The sequence below is a fragment of the Ascidiella aspersa genome, chromosome 1 (assembly GCF_963924565.1).
Source record: "Ascidiella aspersa chromosome 1, kaAscAspe10.2, whole genome shotgun sequence".
Lineage (NCBI taxonomy): Eukaryota > Metazoa > Chordata > Ascidiacea > Phlebobranchia > Ascidiidae > Ascidiella > Ascidiella aspersa.
Genome location: NC_139447.1, coordinates 16266755 through 16280493, shown reverse-complemented (window position 1 = coordinate 16280493; position 13739 = coordinate 16266755). Strand labels below are relative to the sequence as shown.

The window sequence follows — 13739 nt, the reverse complement described above, 5'->3', positions numbered from 1 at the left end:
GGGCGTAACACGTTTGTTCCTTTTGTGAACCGAAATATAACCAAAATTTAAGGAAGTTAAGCCAATTAATAATTTTCAACGATTAATCAATCAATGCGCAAATGTGGTCATGTGGGGGTTTTGCGGGAAGTACATGTTTATGTGCTGCACGCCGTTAGCATTTGTGATGAATATCTGACCTCGCATTGTGTTCAACGAAAAGCGCAAGTAATTATTCAACTCTTTATCCTTCATATACATCGCACTTTGCAGACGATAAAAATAAGTTTGTTTAAGCCTGTTCATTGTTTTGATTATATACGTTTTAGATACGTCTTGAGCCTCAAAAATAAGTATTCACATAATATCGTACTTTAAAATAGTTTATTGCAATTACAACGTCATTTTTTAATGTAATGCAACTTTTGGTTTTAAGGTAAAATTAGTTCGTAACTTGTTCACAACAATGTTTGTTAATGCGCGCTATATACTAAGAATTTCCGTGTGGGTGCAGCCTTACGGGGCAACGCCCACTTCCACTATGAAACGGGATCGCATTTCTACTGAAACAAGTTGTTCGACCCAGGACTGATACAATACTTCGTACGTCATCAGCTCGCTAGTATTTTATTTCACTTCCTTATGTTTTGGCGAAAACAATAGCGTGAGATTGTAACGAGCAGTGGCGGGCTTGTCGGGTGGTAAGATGACCGTGTTGTCGAGGACAACAGCAGCTCCTCGCGAATGCTGTTTGCTCCAATGAAATGAAAATCGTCCAATCAAAGCTGAGGACGGTGACGCTGTTTGGAGGTTGGGCATGTAGGATTTGCTCTCATACTAACAAGGCAATTCGTGTGCGACTCGTTTTGTTATCACAAAACAACTAGTAAAGCCTCCTCGCATAGATAAGCGCGTTTTGTATCGAGCGCAGTAGAGCGATGTGAAACAAACATCATTTGGAAGTGCTTTGAAGGGCGGCTTTGTAAATTTAATCCCTGTTAATTGTGCCTCTGGAACGAAAAGAATGCGATGACAAACTTTGTTACTACATTATTATCAGTTCAATCTCCGTATTCGGTGATTCTGGTGTGCTCAATTGACCATATTACAATTTTGAAAGTATACAAAATAGATGTTTTTGTTCTACGGAAAATATGTTATACTTATAATATTCTGTACTTGTGCAGCAAAGCATAAATAAGTAACGCAATCAGTAATAGGTACAGCTAATTACTAACACATATATTTAATTTGATAATATCGTGCTAACACCGTACGATTTGTAAGCTTCGGTATAATAGAAAAGTCAGCTCTGCAATTAAACCAAAGGCCAAGGCAAAGTTTAGCGCAAACATTGTAGGCTATTGAGTGTATAAATTCCAGTTTAGCAAAGCAATGGATAATTTCCCCCGTTCAATGTTGTACAGAGAAAAAATACACGTTAATTTATATGTCGAAACTTTTACGTTGAAGACCTAGAAAATATTTAGCATTTTTAGAAGAACTTTCTTTAATGAATGAAGCTCGCGAGTACGTCCGATTTAACCCCATAAAAAATAATTTATGATAAATGTTTTGTAATTTATGATAAATGTTTTGTATTTAGGGCTTTTGTCAGAGTATGGAAGGCGAATGTAAAAGGTATATACTCATAACTGTAATTATTAACTGTTGTCGGTAAATAGGTGACTTACAAATAAAATTGTATGTTTTATAAACATTTACATTTTGTCATGAATAGTAAAGCTTCGAAATGCATCGAATTGTCATTATTGCGGAGAAAACTAAAATGAAAGAAAATACCTGTCTTAAGCGATTTTAGTAACACTATGTGTTATACAAAGCCAAAATTAGGAATGTACCGATACCTTGTATATTGTTCCTACACTGATACCCGATATTTTGCGACAATCTTGATGGAAAACAATTGACATTATTACTATAGTATAGTCAAATAGGCAAGTTTTTTTAGGGGCAACGCCTAAAATCAATTTATCCAGGTTTGTTGCAGATATTTGCTTCAGGGATATGAAGCTTACTAACCTTCAATTTAAAATTTACTATTTCCTTTATTAATATTTATTAATATAGTTACAGTACCATAGTTTAAGCAAGAAATTTTTGTGTGGAGTGCGTGAAATACTTTATTTTGTAGGGTTTATTATTCTGTTAAAGGGTTTGTCTGAGAGGAGTCGCCGTGTATAGATATAGTTTAGCATTATAGAAGGTGCAAAAGCAACCGCCAGTCTAACATTTATGTTTACGTGGCTTTAGCTGCAGTGAACCGGCCGTGTTTATGACGTCACCATTACACTTTTCAATTAATGAGTCAAGCGTAGACTCAATCAAACAACGTGTAATAAAAATAGTGGACGCTCGAGCCGCAGGTTTAGCTTGTTGTGCATACTTAAATCCGGACATTTTACCAAAATTTTGTGCAATTTTGATTTTCCCAATTTGAATTTTGCCAATTTTTAAATGCATTTTTTGTTGACTCTGGTTTAAGTATCATACACTATAATTGCGGGGTCGCGCAAGTTATCGAAAACTCAAAAGGGGTCGCGAGAACAAAGAGGTTGGGACGCTGCGCTAGATTAATTGGTCAATAGGCTTATGTGTTGTGTAATAATTAGCCTATGTGTATCTACAAAAAAGTTTTCTATTTTCAATTTAGCAAAAAAAAAAAATTTTGATCAGGGTGGTAATACTTTCCAACTATTTTAATAATTGACACGGTAAACATATCATATTTGTGCCTTAGGTTTTATAAGATTTGCTCAACTGGGCTGTTCCTAAACATTTTGTGTGGCTAAACCTATTTCAAAGTTGCGTATGACCGAACATACAACTATGTAGATAAAATCGATTCTTTTATTGGCTCTCGCCTATTGTTTTTTATAGATGGTCAATCAAACTATACTTTGGTAACGGGTCATAAAGTAAAGCAGGCCGCGGGCAACATATTTTTGCTCTGCGGAACGCAGGTTGCACACTCCTGCTTTAAAAGATATGAGCAATTGCAAATCCACAAATATTTAGGCAAAAAAAAAAAAAACGTTTTACCATTTTTCTAAGATCTAACAAACATGTAGTTACGATTGAAGACATTATCTTAACTTAAAAGTTGACAAGGTTCATCGGAGCAAATTTGTATGAGTTATCGTTATTTGATTTTTGGTATTTGTTTTGAAACGATAAGTATTTGCGCGGATTCGTTTGTTTTCGTATGTTTATCGGGGCTTAGGTTGACCTCAACTTTTTTAATGGCCACTCTAACACAAGTGCTTTCACTTGAGCGTTCGCCGTTTAACCTCAAGTTGGAAAGTCATCAGACAATGCTAACGTGGCTTACAGCGCGTTTATACGTTTGCAGATTACTATTTTTATTTTAAGATCTAGATTCCACGTATACTATACTCATCTTGTTTACATGAAAAACACAACAGTATGAACTTGTGCACTATGCTCATTGCTCGTGCTACTTATAACTAAGTGTACATTATTTACACCGCTTTAATATACTTTTATATGACGAAACAAGATAATTTAATCCTAATCAAATATTTCACGAATAACAAAATAATAAATGTTTTGACATTAAAATTAAACTTTGAAAGAAATTAATCAAAATGCTATTACAGAACGCTTCTGGTTAAGAACATAATATAAGGCAAACAAATATAGACATATATAGAAGGAAATTGTTGAAAACATTTGTACCAGACGTTTAGTCGCGACGTGTCACGTGTCCGAGTCGGCCTGATCAACAAGCTCCTCATCGCACCAACCAGCGTGAGCCAACCGCCCGGACAACGACTTGTTTACGTTTTTCGGCGGGGTGAGCTTCTCGACTCATGACGTCGAAGCACGCGAGAACAATTGGAGAGGGAGAAGATTGCGCCTCGAATACAAAGGACGCCATCGTCGATGATTATGCGAGCGAGGGAAGACAGGGTCGAGAAAGCGAGGTTATTTCACTGAGCCGTGGGCAAACCACGGATCGAGCATTATTTGATTTACGCCAGACCGGCAACAGCAGTTCGTTCCCTTATAGCGACAGCCCTATTGAATTGGATCAAAGAAACTACTCGCCGATGACAAAACACTCGATGGGAGGACGCAATATTGCAAGTACACCTATCGACATTCCGAAATTAAAGGTTCGTTTTATTCATGTAGTTTTATACCGGTTAACACTAAGAATTGCGCTTTTTGGACTGTTTCTTCGTTATTTTAATTGTTTTCTTACTGTCACGTTTTTCAAACTTGCCCGACGAAGATCAGACATTTTATGCCTTTTACTACACACTGAAAAAACCGTTGCGTATTTTAAAATGTATGAACAGTTGATAAATATCAACAATTTACCGATAACGTTAAAGGTTTTCGTGAAATTAAAAAAAATTGAGTTCCTTGATACATTGCGGAAATCCAAAAAATTGAAGCAGTTTTTTAAAGTTCAGTTATAGAGCTTTTATGTGGCCCGCACAACCCTTGTCAAGTAGACAATTTAATCATTGTATCATAGGGTAGAGATTGTTTTGCTTGAACGGCCATTGGCGCGTCGCCATGCTTTCTTCATCTTAGTATTTATTGTAGTTCAATATAGAAAATAATTTCTACACAAGATGTTGTTTTGATACCAAACTTTGTCGTTTTATACACATTTACCGCGCTTTCTCGTGTTATAGATGTAAACAATCAAACTATATTATTTGATTAATTGCGCTAAAAGTATACTTACTCAAGGTATAATAGAATTTGTATAACTCGCGAATAAAAAAACTAAGTGCTCTCCTAATTTAAATAATTTTCGTAATGTGATATCTATGCTATTGTTACAAGTAATATAAGTCATTGGTAAAACTATATAATTATTTATAATAGGTTACATATTGTTGGCTATTATTTTAAACAACTCTTTAATAGCCAGCCCTACTACCTTTGTTGAAGTTATATGGTTGTGAACGCTATGGAGCTACAACAGGCTAGTCAATTTTTTTGTGCATACACACATTTCTGTACATGTTTGTTAATGGCTTACAACAGAAATGAAGTAATTCAAATCTACTGGTTGTATTTAAAAAACATATCATTTTTTTACAGATAACTAACGATACTGACAATGATGAATCCACGTTACGATATAGTCGTCGCGTCGACTGCCCAATCAATTCTGTTGGTGATGCAGCGTATGACTCACCCTCTCTACCTCGACCCTCTAAAGACTTTAGCCATGTGATGATAAAATTAAAGCGCGGGAGCGACATCCAGCGAGTACGCAGTTACGACAATGTTGGTGTTGACGACAGTGACTCGGAATCATGTAACAGCTCAATAAATGGACCCATTTCGTCCTCTCTTCCCCCTGTCGCCCTAGGAAGAATTAAAGGAAGGCGAACGGTCAGAAGCTTTATTTTTCTGCTACATCCATAACGTGTTTCGTTTGGTCTGTTATATAAACATTTAAAACTATAATCTGTGCCGTTTCGCAACTACTGGACGAAAAACAAAGTCGCGTGATAAATGTCATATATTTCAATTAGCGTTGTTTCCAAAGGTTCATTTCGATGAGAGAACAATCACAGTGACGGCCGATTTGGGAGAGTCTGCTGCCCGATTTCGCTCACAGTGGCGCAAGAAAAGAGCTGGTGTGAGTGCAAGCCCACCAACACGATTCGGAGAAAGCAAAAACATAAGTATGTGCCATGACGAAACCTCCTCGATAGATTCGCCAGTTTTGCAACGATCACTTAATGGCAAATCGATATTCGACGTCTGCCATTATTCGTCATACGGTAGATATACTTGAAGTGCTGCACACAAAAACTCCAGAAGGAACAATAACTGGTTTACTTATTGCATACCAAGGGTGATAGAAAGGGGGTTGCGAACAAAACTATTACATCAAACTATAAGCACCAACAACCACTAAGGAAATACATTATCCTAAACTTTCAACAACATTTATCGCAATCTTAAACGAAAAATCTTTTTTACACCTTTGAAGTTGTAAGTGCAACCGAAATGCCTTAGAAGACAAGTAAAATCCTGAAAAACGTTTACGCAAGTTTTCTCGAAATTCAAATGGCATTTGCTGCTTAGTATAGTAATACAGAATATACAGTATATGTACATATTGATAAGTTAATAGCGACCTGACTTGGTTAATAATATTGATTATCATTCCTACTAGTCAGCTATGATAATACGAACTGCATTTTATAGTTTTCTTTCATGTCTGCACTTACTTTAAATTCTGTGCAATTTCACTGTTTTCTTCCTACTTGTTGTTGGTTTCATGAACGTAATTTGCTGTTTATTGCGCCTCAAATACATATTTTTTCGATTGTCAAATGTAGCACATGGCGTACGATTGTCGATTGTTGCCGAAGTTTAATGGATTAACCAAAACAGGTTTGTTGCTAACTTGCTACACTCTGTCACATACAGCGCTGGTGAGCAACTGAACAGTAAATATGTGTTCAGTAAATAACATAGCTTGAAAAGGTTTTGTTTGACTCATTGACGTATTTGACTGTGGCGTGTTGAGGTGATGATTGTTCAAAAGGAAAACAGTAAAGGTTTTTAAAAGCATTTTCATACAACTAGCATTATCAAAATAAACTTTGCTAATTAATTAATCAATTAATTCAGCTAACCGAAACATAAGGCTTCCTTATCGTTCTGCTGTTTTCTGCAGTTGTTGGGCAGTCGTAAGGGATAGTTGAACTATAGGTTGTTTGTTGTTGTAGCACTTTTCTGGTCACAGCATTGAGTTTCAGATCCTTAGGGTATAAATACACCTGATATCTTTACTTACATCGATAAGCTAGTTTGTGGTTAAGTTTCCCAGTCAAAATATAGAGAAGATTGCATAGACCGTTAAGCCTTACTCACATACGTCAGAAATGTGACAAGAGATGTAAAATATTAAACTGGTACGATTTGATGTTTCAGTTTTATTTGACTTTATAAATAGTGTGATTTTGAAACAACAACTGTTGTTTTAAACATTCTATGGCCTCTGCTAGGCAAAATCAAAGATTGCACCACCAAGGCTGGCTGAATATTAAATTCACAACTTCAGTAGGTTTGCATGTAAACTCTATTATAAAACATATTTTTTAATAATATTTGTAATTTTAACGTCAGAAGGAATACAAGAAAGGTTATGTGAAACTCAAGGGAAATGAATTAATAATTTCAGAAAACGAAACTAAGGTAGTCACAGCCAATACAGTAAGTAACGTTTGTGTTTTTATCACATATAAATTCACTCCTAGAATAATCTTTGAAGGTAAAAATATTTATAAATCAGTTGTTCCTAGTAGTTTGTTTGATAATATTTGGTATACTTTTGAATTAGATGGCTTCGCAGCAAGCTTCTCAAAGAGTGGCACTGAAGGATATGGTTAATGTCAAGTTTGACATTTCACAGCGAGTTATTGTCAACAAGTCAAGTTTTCCTACGATATCGCTGGAACACAGGTGTTGTATTTTAACACATTGTAGCCCAACTATTTCTTCGTAGCAAACTAAAGTACAAGCTTTTTATTGGTTCAGCGTTTCGACAAAAGGCATTCGCATACGAGCGGAATCTAGCGAAGAACAGCAAAAGTGGTTTCGATATTTACATGTCATAATTTTGGTAAGTTGGAAACTACTCTAAATGGATTGTCATTTTACTTAAGGCTATATTTAAATTTAAACGTTGTATTAGCAAATGTTGCCGAACAACACAGAAAACATGCTGCCTGGACAAATTACGGAACTGAACGACATTCTTGATAATGCTAAACGGGTAAGAGTTTGTCATATTTACTTGTGTATAGTTTGATTTAATTGGAAAGACACTCAATTTTTTCATTGTACTTATATTTTTATCTACTTCTTAAGCGAAACGAAAACACATTAATTGTATATATTTAAAATTCCTTTTATATGTTTCATCACTTTATTCTACATTGGGTCATTTTATGTAAGAAACAGCGCAAAGAAGCCTACATTGTTTTGTACTGATATAAACGCATGCGAAGCTTATAGTTGAAATGAAAGTTGTGCTTGGGTAAACAGTTCCGTGGTTATTGTTTGCTCGCAGTAACGTGAACTGCCAAGGCTTACATCGACATGGGATTTATCCAGGTTAGCTAATTCGTTATCAATGGTAAACCATGTAAACTACATCTAATACCAGGAAGATATTTATCAGAAATCGATTTTAATATCTACATAATGTATTGTGTATTACAATGTAGGTTTTGTTTGAGAAAGATGTTGTGAATTTAGGATTTGTATCTGACACCAACAACACCCACCTCACCTACACTGATATCAAGCGAGTCCCCTGTTTTTTCTCCAGTATTGTCTCCCAGTTCTGGACGGTTTTCAAGCACACCATTGCCGAGAGTGCTGGTAATTGACGACGCAATTAAAAAATATACTTTTCAAAGCTATTATTTACTATGTTAAGGCGTCTAACAAATTCATGAGATCTGGAAGGTCTCATACCCGCAATATTCTTTAAACAAAAACTGTGTGTAGCATCGTTCGAATAGGTTTTAAATACGCTTGGAAGTAAACATTATTAAAATTCGACATTAGAATTGTTCGGCATTCACGTTCGAAAGCAGCCTTTGTTGAATTGCACTGCATTGGCGATTGTTGTGCAATTTAACAACATTTGCATTACTTTAAAAACGATTCGTATTCTTATATGACCTACAGTGCGTTGCTTGTAAAACATGAAGACATCGTATGTAGAATAAAAGCAAACATACCCCAATATATGCAAATGTTAAGAACATTTTAATAAACTTGTGCTTAATCTATATTTATAGAAAACATCTGTCGCTGAGTGGAAGGAAACACCAAAGTAAGAAAGATTCGTACGTTCGTTAATTGTTAGCATTTTTCAAAAAGGACAACATTATTCGTTTCGTATAAAACTTGCGATATCTCTGCAACTTTAAATTGAATATTTGCATTGTCGAATTACATCCATTCCCCAACAGTTAATGTTAGCAATAAGGTTCTACCAGTCTCTCTCTTTGTATTAACATCAGGCCTCGAGCCTGGGAATGGTTTAAAGATTAGGAGATAATTAACCGAGAATTTATGAGCAGCACGCTTTATAGATGTGATCAAATGGAATGGTCTAGTCTAGGCATTATTTGACCGAGATACGCGTATGGGAGGAAGGGGCCATTCGTATATTAAAGTCGCAACAAAGAAGTAACCTAGAAAACTACAATGCTCAGTCATCCCAAAAGAAAGTGTTAACGATATTCAAGCAAAATACTTTCAGGTTGATTCCGCCGAGGGCCATACAGCATTTGCTTATCTCGTTTAAAGTCGCAACTTGCAATTTTAAGGCAAAACGTATCGGCCTGAAGAAAATTATGTTTCAAAAACTTTTTTAAATTTGACTTATCTTGGTTATCATAAGGGGACGTTCATCTCAAATTGAGAAAATTTGTAACTTACAGTGCAACATTTAAAAGCGAGATTATGTTTTATGTTGGCAAAGATGAAAAGTATGATAGGCTATAAACTTTTAATCCTAGCGACCACATCGTAAAGCCGTAAAAAAATCGCGTATGTAGAAAGCATATTGATTATTGATTAACTTTGCCTAAGTTTTGTTTAATAATCGCGAGGTTTTTTCCTGGCCCCTTTTATCCGTATTAATAAATAGTCCAACTATATCGAAACAGTCAAGATTTTATTAATTACTTCATATTGAAGTTTAATGTAAATTTTTTTTGTAAATTTTAGCCATTAACTATGTTTTTTGTTTTTTTAACAGCATTGAATTTTGCTTTGGCAGGTGGTTTTTTAAAGAACCAATGAGCAGAGAAAACGCTCAAGAATTGTTACGTCAAAATGAGCAGGCCGGAAATATGATAGTCCGAATGCGAGATGCTGAAGACGAGGAATATAAATATGCCGTTTCAGTCAAGACACCCAATATGTAGATATATTAATTTGAAAAACTTAATCTTAATAATGATTTTCTTTGCAACTGTGTTCTATATGCTGATTTAAAGTACTTTCACCGGATACCTTTGAAAAGCTTTACCGATAGCAGTCGGCATTATCAGAATTATCATGTAAGCAAAGCCAGATTATAAAAACAACTAGCCTGCAATGAGGTTCGAACAAACGACCTCACGCCTTTACAGGACCATCGCTTACCGAATGCGCAACGCAGGCTATGTGGGACTGGTCGAGAAACGACTATAGCGTTTCTGCCTGCTGCATCCTGTTCGTATCCTTATTTAAATCAGGATTGCTCGTATTCAGCAACGTAAAAATTCATATAGAAATGTATATATTATGTTATCGAGCCCTTCTGGAGCCATACTGACCACTGGCGGCACACAACATATAGTACACCGGATGTATTTGGAAAGGCTAATATAAATCATTTATCATGAAAGCAAGCCAGGCTTACTAAAGACAATTATAGCCTGCGGAGAGATGTTTAAACTAACGAACCCCGGCTAACCTTTGGGACCCTCGATATACCGACTGAGCTCCTGTTTGTATCATTATCGTTGGTCCGAACGACTTGAAGATGGCTTGATCACGCAATGTACACATTGTGTATATTGTATATATGTTTCAGTTGATAAATGCGGGATTGTTCACAAAACATCTTTTTACATTTAGTGATGACTTTAAGCACTATAGAGTTAAGAAAACCTCAGTTGGTGCGAAGCATGACTTTCAAATCTACCTTGGAGGAAAGGTACATCCAAAATTGTCATCGTTTACCGAGGTTGTTGACTACTTTGTGAAAACGAGCGACGGGAAATACGTACCCCTGCAGCAAAATATATTAGATCGCAACACCCGTACTCCAGTATACGCTGAGAATTTAGGTATGCTGTAGGCCTACTCCATTTCAACATTTAATTACTTTCTTAACTCTTGCAAATAGTTGTAACATGGTACTAACCACAGTCACAGTGACCGTCTAACACAAAATAGCTCTTTTATCTTAACTTTTACAATAGTTTTGAGTTAACCTATTTTGGTTTTTGCATACACAAGTCAAGGTGTTTTATGTAACATACTGTAGGTTTTCTTTTAACGAGATGTTGCGGATTTCTGATATTTAATTGACACTAAATTATCGTATTTATGTATATATATATATTTTTTGCAGAAAAATCATCGACATATTACAATATGGCAGCAGCTCCCAAAGCAGGTGTATTTTATAACAAAAAATTGTAGTTTTGTTTAACATTATAAAAAAAGTTGGTCAATGAGGACTAGGCCCAAAGCATTTTTTTATCCAGAAGTCAATTATTGTAAAGTGAAAATAATTCTTTAAGATATGTGATATTCTGCGAAATATAATATTGTATTTTGTCATCTATTTTTTATTGTGAGCAACATTATTGAAACAAGAAGTGTATACGTTTCTTTTTTTCCTATATCTTTTTTACCCTTTTTAGTCAAATTTCTGAATTCATCATTTTTTGCAGTTTGCAAGTTTGCTCATATAACACTAAATCTTATATCACATAAAATTGAACCGGATTCAACAAATGAAAAAAATTATGATGATAACGTTTGCTTCAAGCACTAATTTTATAATATCCTGTAAAAGTTTTCCTCGTCGTTTAGATTTACCTTAACGTTTTAGTGTATATAGGTCCACGTCTACAACCTCGCAACTCTTGTCCTGTTTTCCCAACTGTGCGAGTGCTGGATGAGGAACAGGGATACATACCTAGTGGATATTCGTGATACAATTTTGTAAAATACGAAAACCTTTGTTGTTTAACTTTAAACTTATTTGTAATAAATTGCCTGATAGTTGATTTCTGTCTAACTCGGCACGATTACTTCTATGAACTAAAATTTATTACAAAAATCGAAATAAATTAGTTGTCGTTTATATTTTAGATGAATTAATTTTAGGAGGATCAAGTTTAACGAAAAAATACAAGTAAAATTTTACACTTTCCCAGCCTTATCACTATCCTTCTGTATTTAAGAAAATCATGCCCTTTATTTGTTTTTGTAATATTTCGCTGTCATTTAATTTGGTAATTTATCGTTTATGACTTTATAAAAATATTTAACCTTCTAGGCCATACATTGCTTTATTTGGTATTTTATTTGTATATGATTGCATGCTATTTTCCACTTCGTATATGCATATGCGAAGGTATTTCCATTTAAAAATCGATCATTTTAGAGCCTTGAAACTTGATATTAAAAAAGCAGAGATAATTGACAAAGACACGTGGTTAATTACGAGAAAACTATCCTGAAAATGTAAATCTAGCGAGACGTTTATAAATACTACTAAAACTAACCCAGGAGAAAATTCCATAAGAAAATGCTCACACTACTATATCACGGTAAATGACCATTAAATACATTTTAACTGTTCTTACAAGCTATCGCCAATAAATCAGCCTATCGCCAATAAATCAGCCTAACAAGCTATCGCCAATAAATCAGCCAAGTAAGGGTAAATTTTGTTCTTAACTCTTCGACACCGCTCAACCGGTAAAAAAATCTTTTTGCAGAACGGTTACTATGGAGTTTAAAAAACACGATTGTCTATTATATTAGCTTAAGCCTTAAGGGACAGTCATTAATAAATAACATTTACAAAGGAGTATCGTATTATAGGGTTGCTGAAGATAATATGTTAAGTTATACGGTATTATCCGTAAAAATTCGGACTTAGTTTCAACGTAGTGCGAGGCACCCAATTCAGGTAACTTTTCCTTGTGGGCGGCCAAAATCCCATTAAAAAAATAATTTTATGGATTAAACTTTAACAGTACTGCGAAAAGTATGACGTGCAAACCTATTTAGTTAACAAAAAAAACTTTCGGTCCGTCATGCAAACTTGTTGCCGTAACCAAGAACAAGATGAAAATGCATAACACTATACGATGTGTTCCTTCTTACTTTTGAATAAGAAATATTATGTAATTTCTCTGGACGAAAATTTCTAAACCGAAATTTTGTAAATATGATAACAGTAAATTATACACTTTTGGTACCTGTTAACTATTCTAAGCTTGGCATTATCGTCATCGTACGACTTAGGGTTGTTCAGATTTTAAAAATTTTTGAAAAGTTTAGCTAATCGAAGTTTTTCCCATGGTTTGGACCTTAAAAATAGGATTGACAAAAAAAATTTAAATTTGGGTCATGATTTCGCCCTCCTCAAAGCTCCCAAAGTTTAGCAGTTAAATCATCAAAATATGGGAATTCCCCTATTGCGAAAACTTGCTAAACTGGCTCTATTGTAAACAAACGATGACAAATAATATTGTAAAATGTTATTTGTGCTATATTAATGACGAATATGCATATATAACACAATAAAGCATTGCAAATTAGCTAAATAAAAATATTTTTTTTGCAATGATTGATTTTTTAAAGAGAAAACTATCACCGGTGTTCTACGACTTGCAGGAGGCTAGCGTGCTGCTGCGCATCATCAGTGATGTTTGCTGAGTAATCAGTGTTTAACTTGACCATTCTCTCAGTAACATCATTAACAACTTGAAGGTATTTACAAAGTTTTCCGCAACTTAGCAGTCTTTAGCTTGCGTCCAGTTACAAACTGGATGCCTCAGCAAGTTGCAATAAACGCTCAGAAAAGAAACAAGAAACCAGGAGTCCTAGCCGACTAAATTTTTGAATTCTGGTGCGTCCTGTTTCTTTTGAACGCATCACTGGCAACCCCAGGCGAAATTTACTTGGCTTGGGTGTAT

At 35.0% G+C, this 13739-nt stretch overlaps 2 protein-coding genes across 3 annotated transcripts; both read left to right on the top strand.

Moving 5' to 3' along the window:
• The first annotated feature begins 3060 nt into the window (after nt 1-3060).
• On the top strand, nt 3061-6359 carry LOC146168062 (uncharacterized). Its single transcript, XM_083389064.1, has 3 exons — nt 3061-4139; nt 5086-5382; nt 5540-6359. Exons 1-3 carry the CDS (start codon nt 3834-3836, stop codon nt 5789-5791), a joined length of 855 nt encoding a protein of 284 aa, XP_083245190.1. The 5' UTR covers nt 3061-3833; the 3' UTR covers nt 5792-6359.
• Nucleotides 6360-6910: 551 nt separating this feature from the next.
• Nucleotides 6911-12204, top strand: LOC146168061 (signal-transducing adaptor protein 1-like). 2 transcript variants are annotated; one of them, XM_083389218.1, is made up of 11 exons: nt 6911-7068; nt 7138-7221; nt 7349-7470; nt 7546-7630; nt 7703-7783; nt 8269-8394; nt 8820-8854; nt 9809-9952; nt 10654-10865; nt 11153-11197; nt 11648-12204. In XM_083389218.1, the coding sequence occupies exons 1-11, from the start codon at nt 7000-7002 to the stop codon at nt 11740-11742; spliced, it is 1098 nt and encodes a 365-aa protein (XP_083245344.1). In that variant the 5' UTR covers nt 6911-6999; the 3' UTR covers nt 11743-12204. The 2 variants fall into 2 exon arrangements, with proteins under 2 accessions (XP_083245344.1, XP_083245343.1); XM_083389217.1 differs by having other exon boundaries at nt 7135-7221.
• The last annotated feature ends 1535 nt before the right edge of the window (nt 12205-13739 follow it).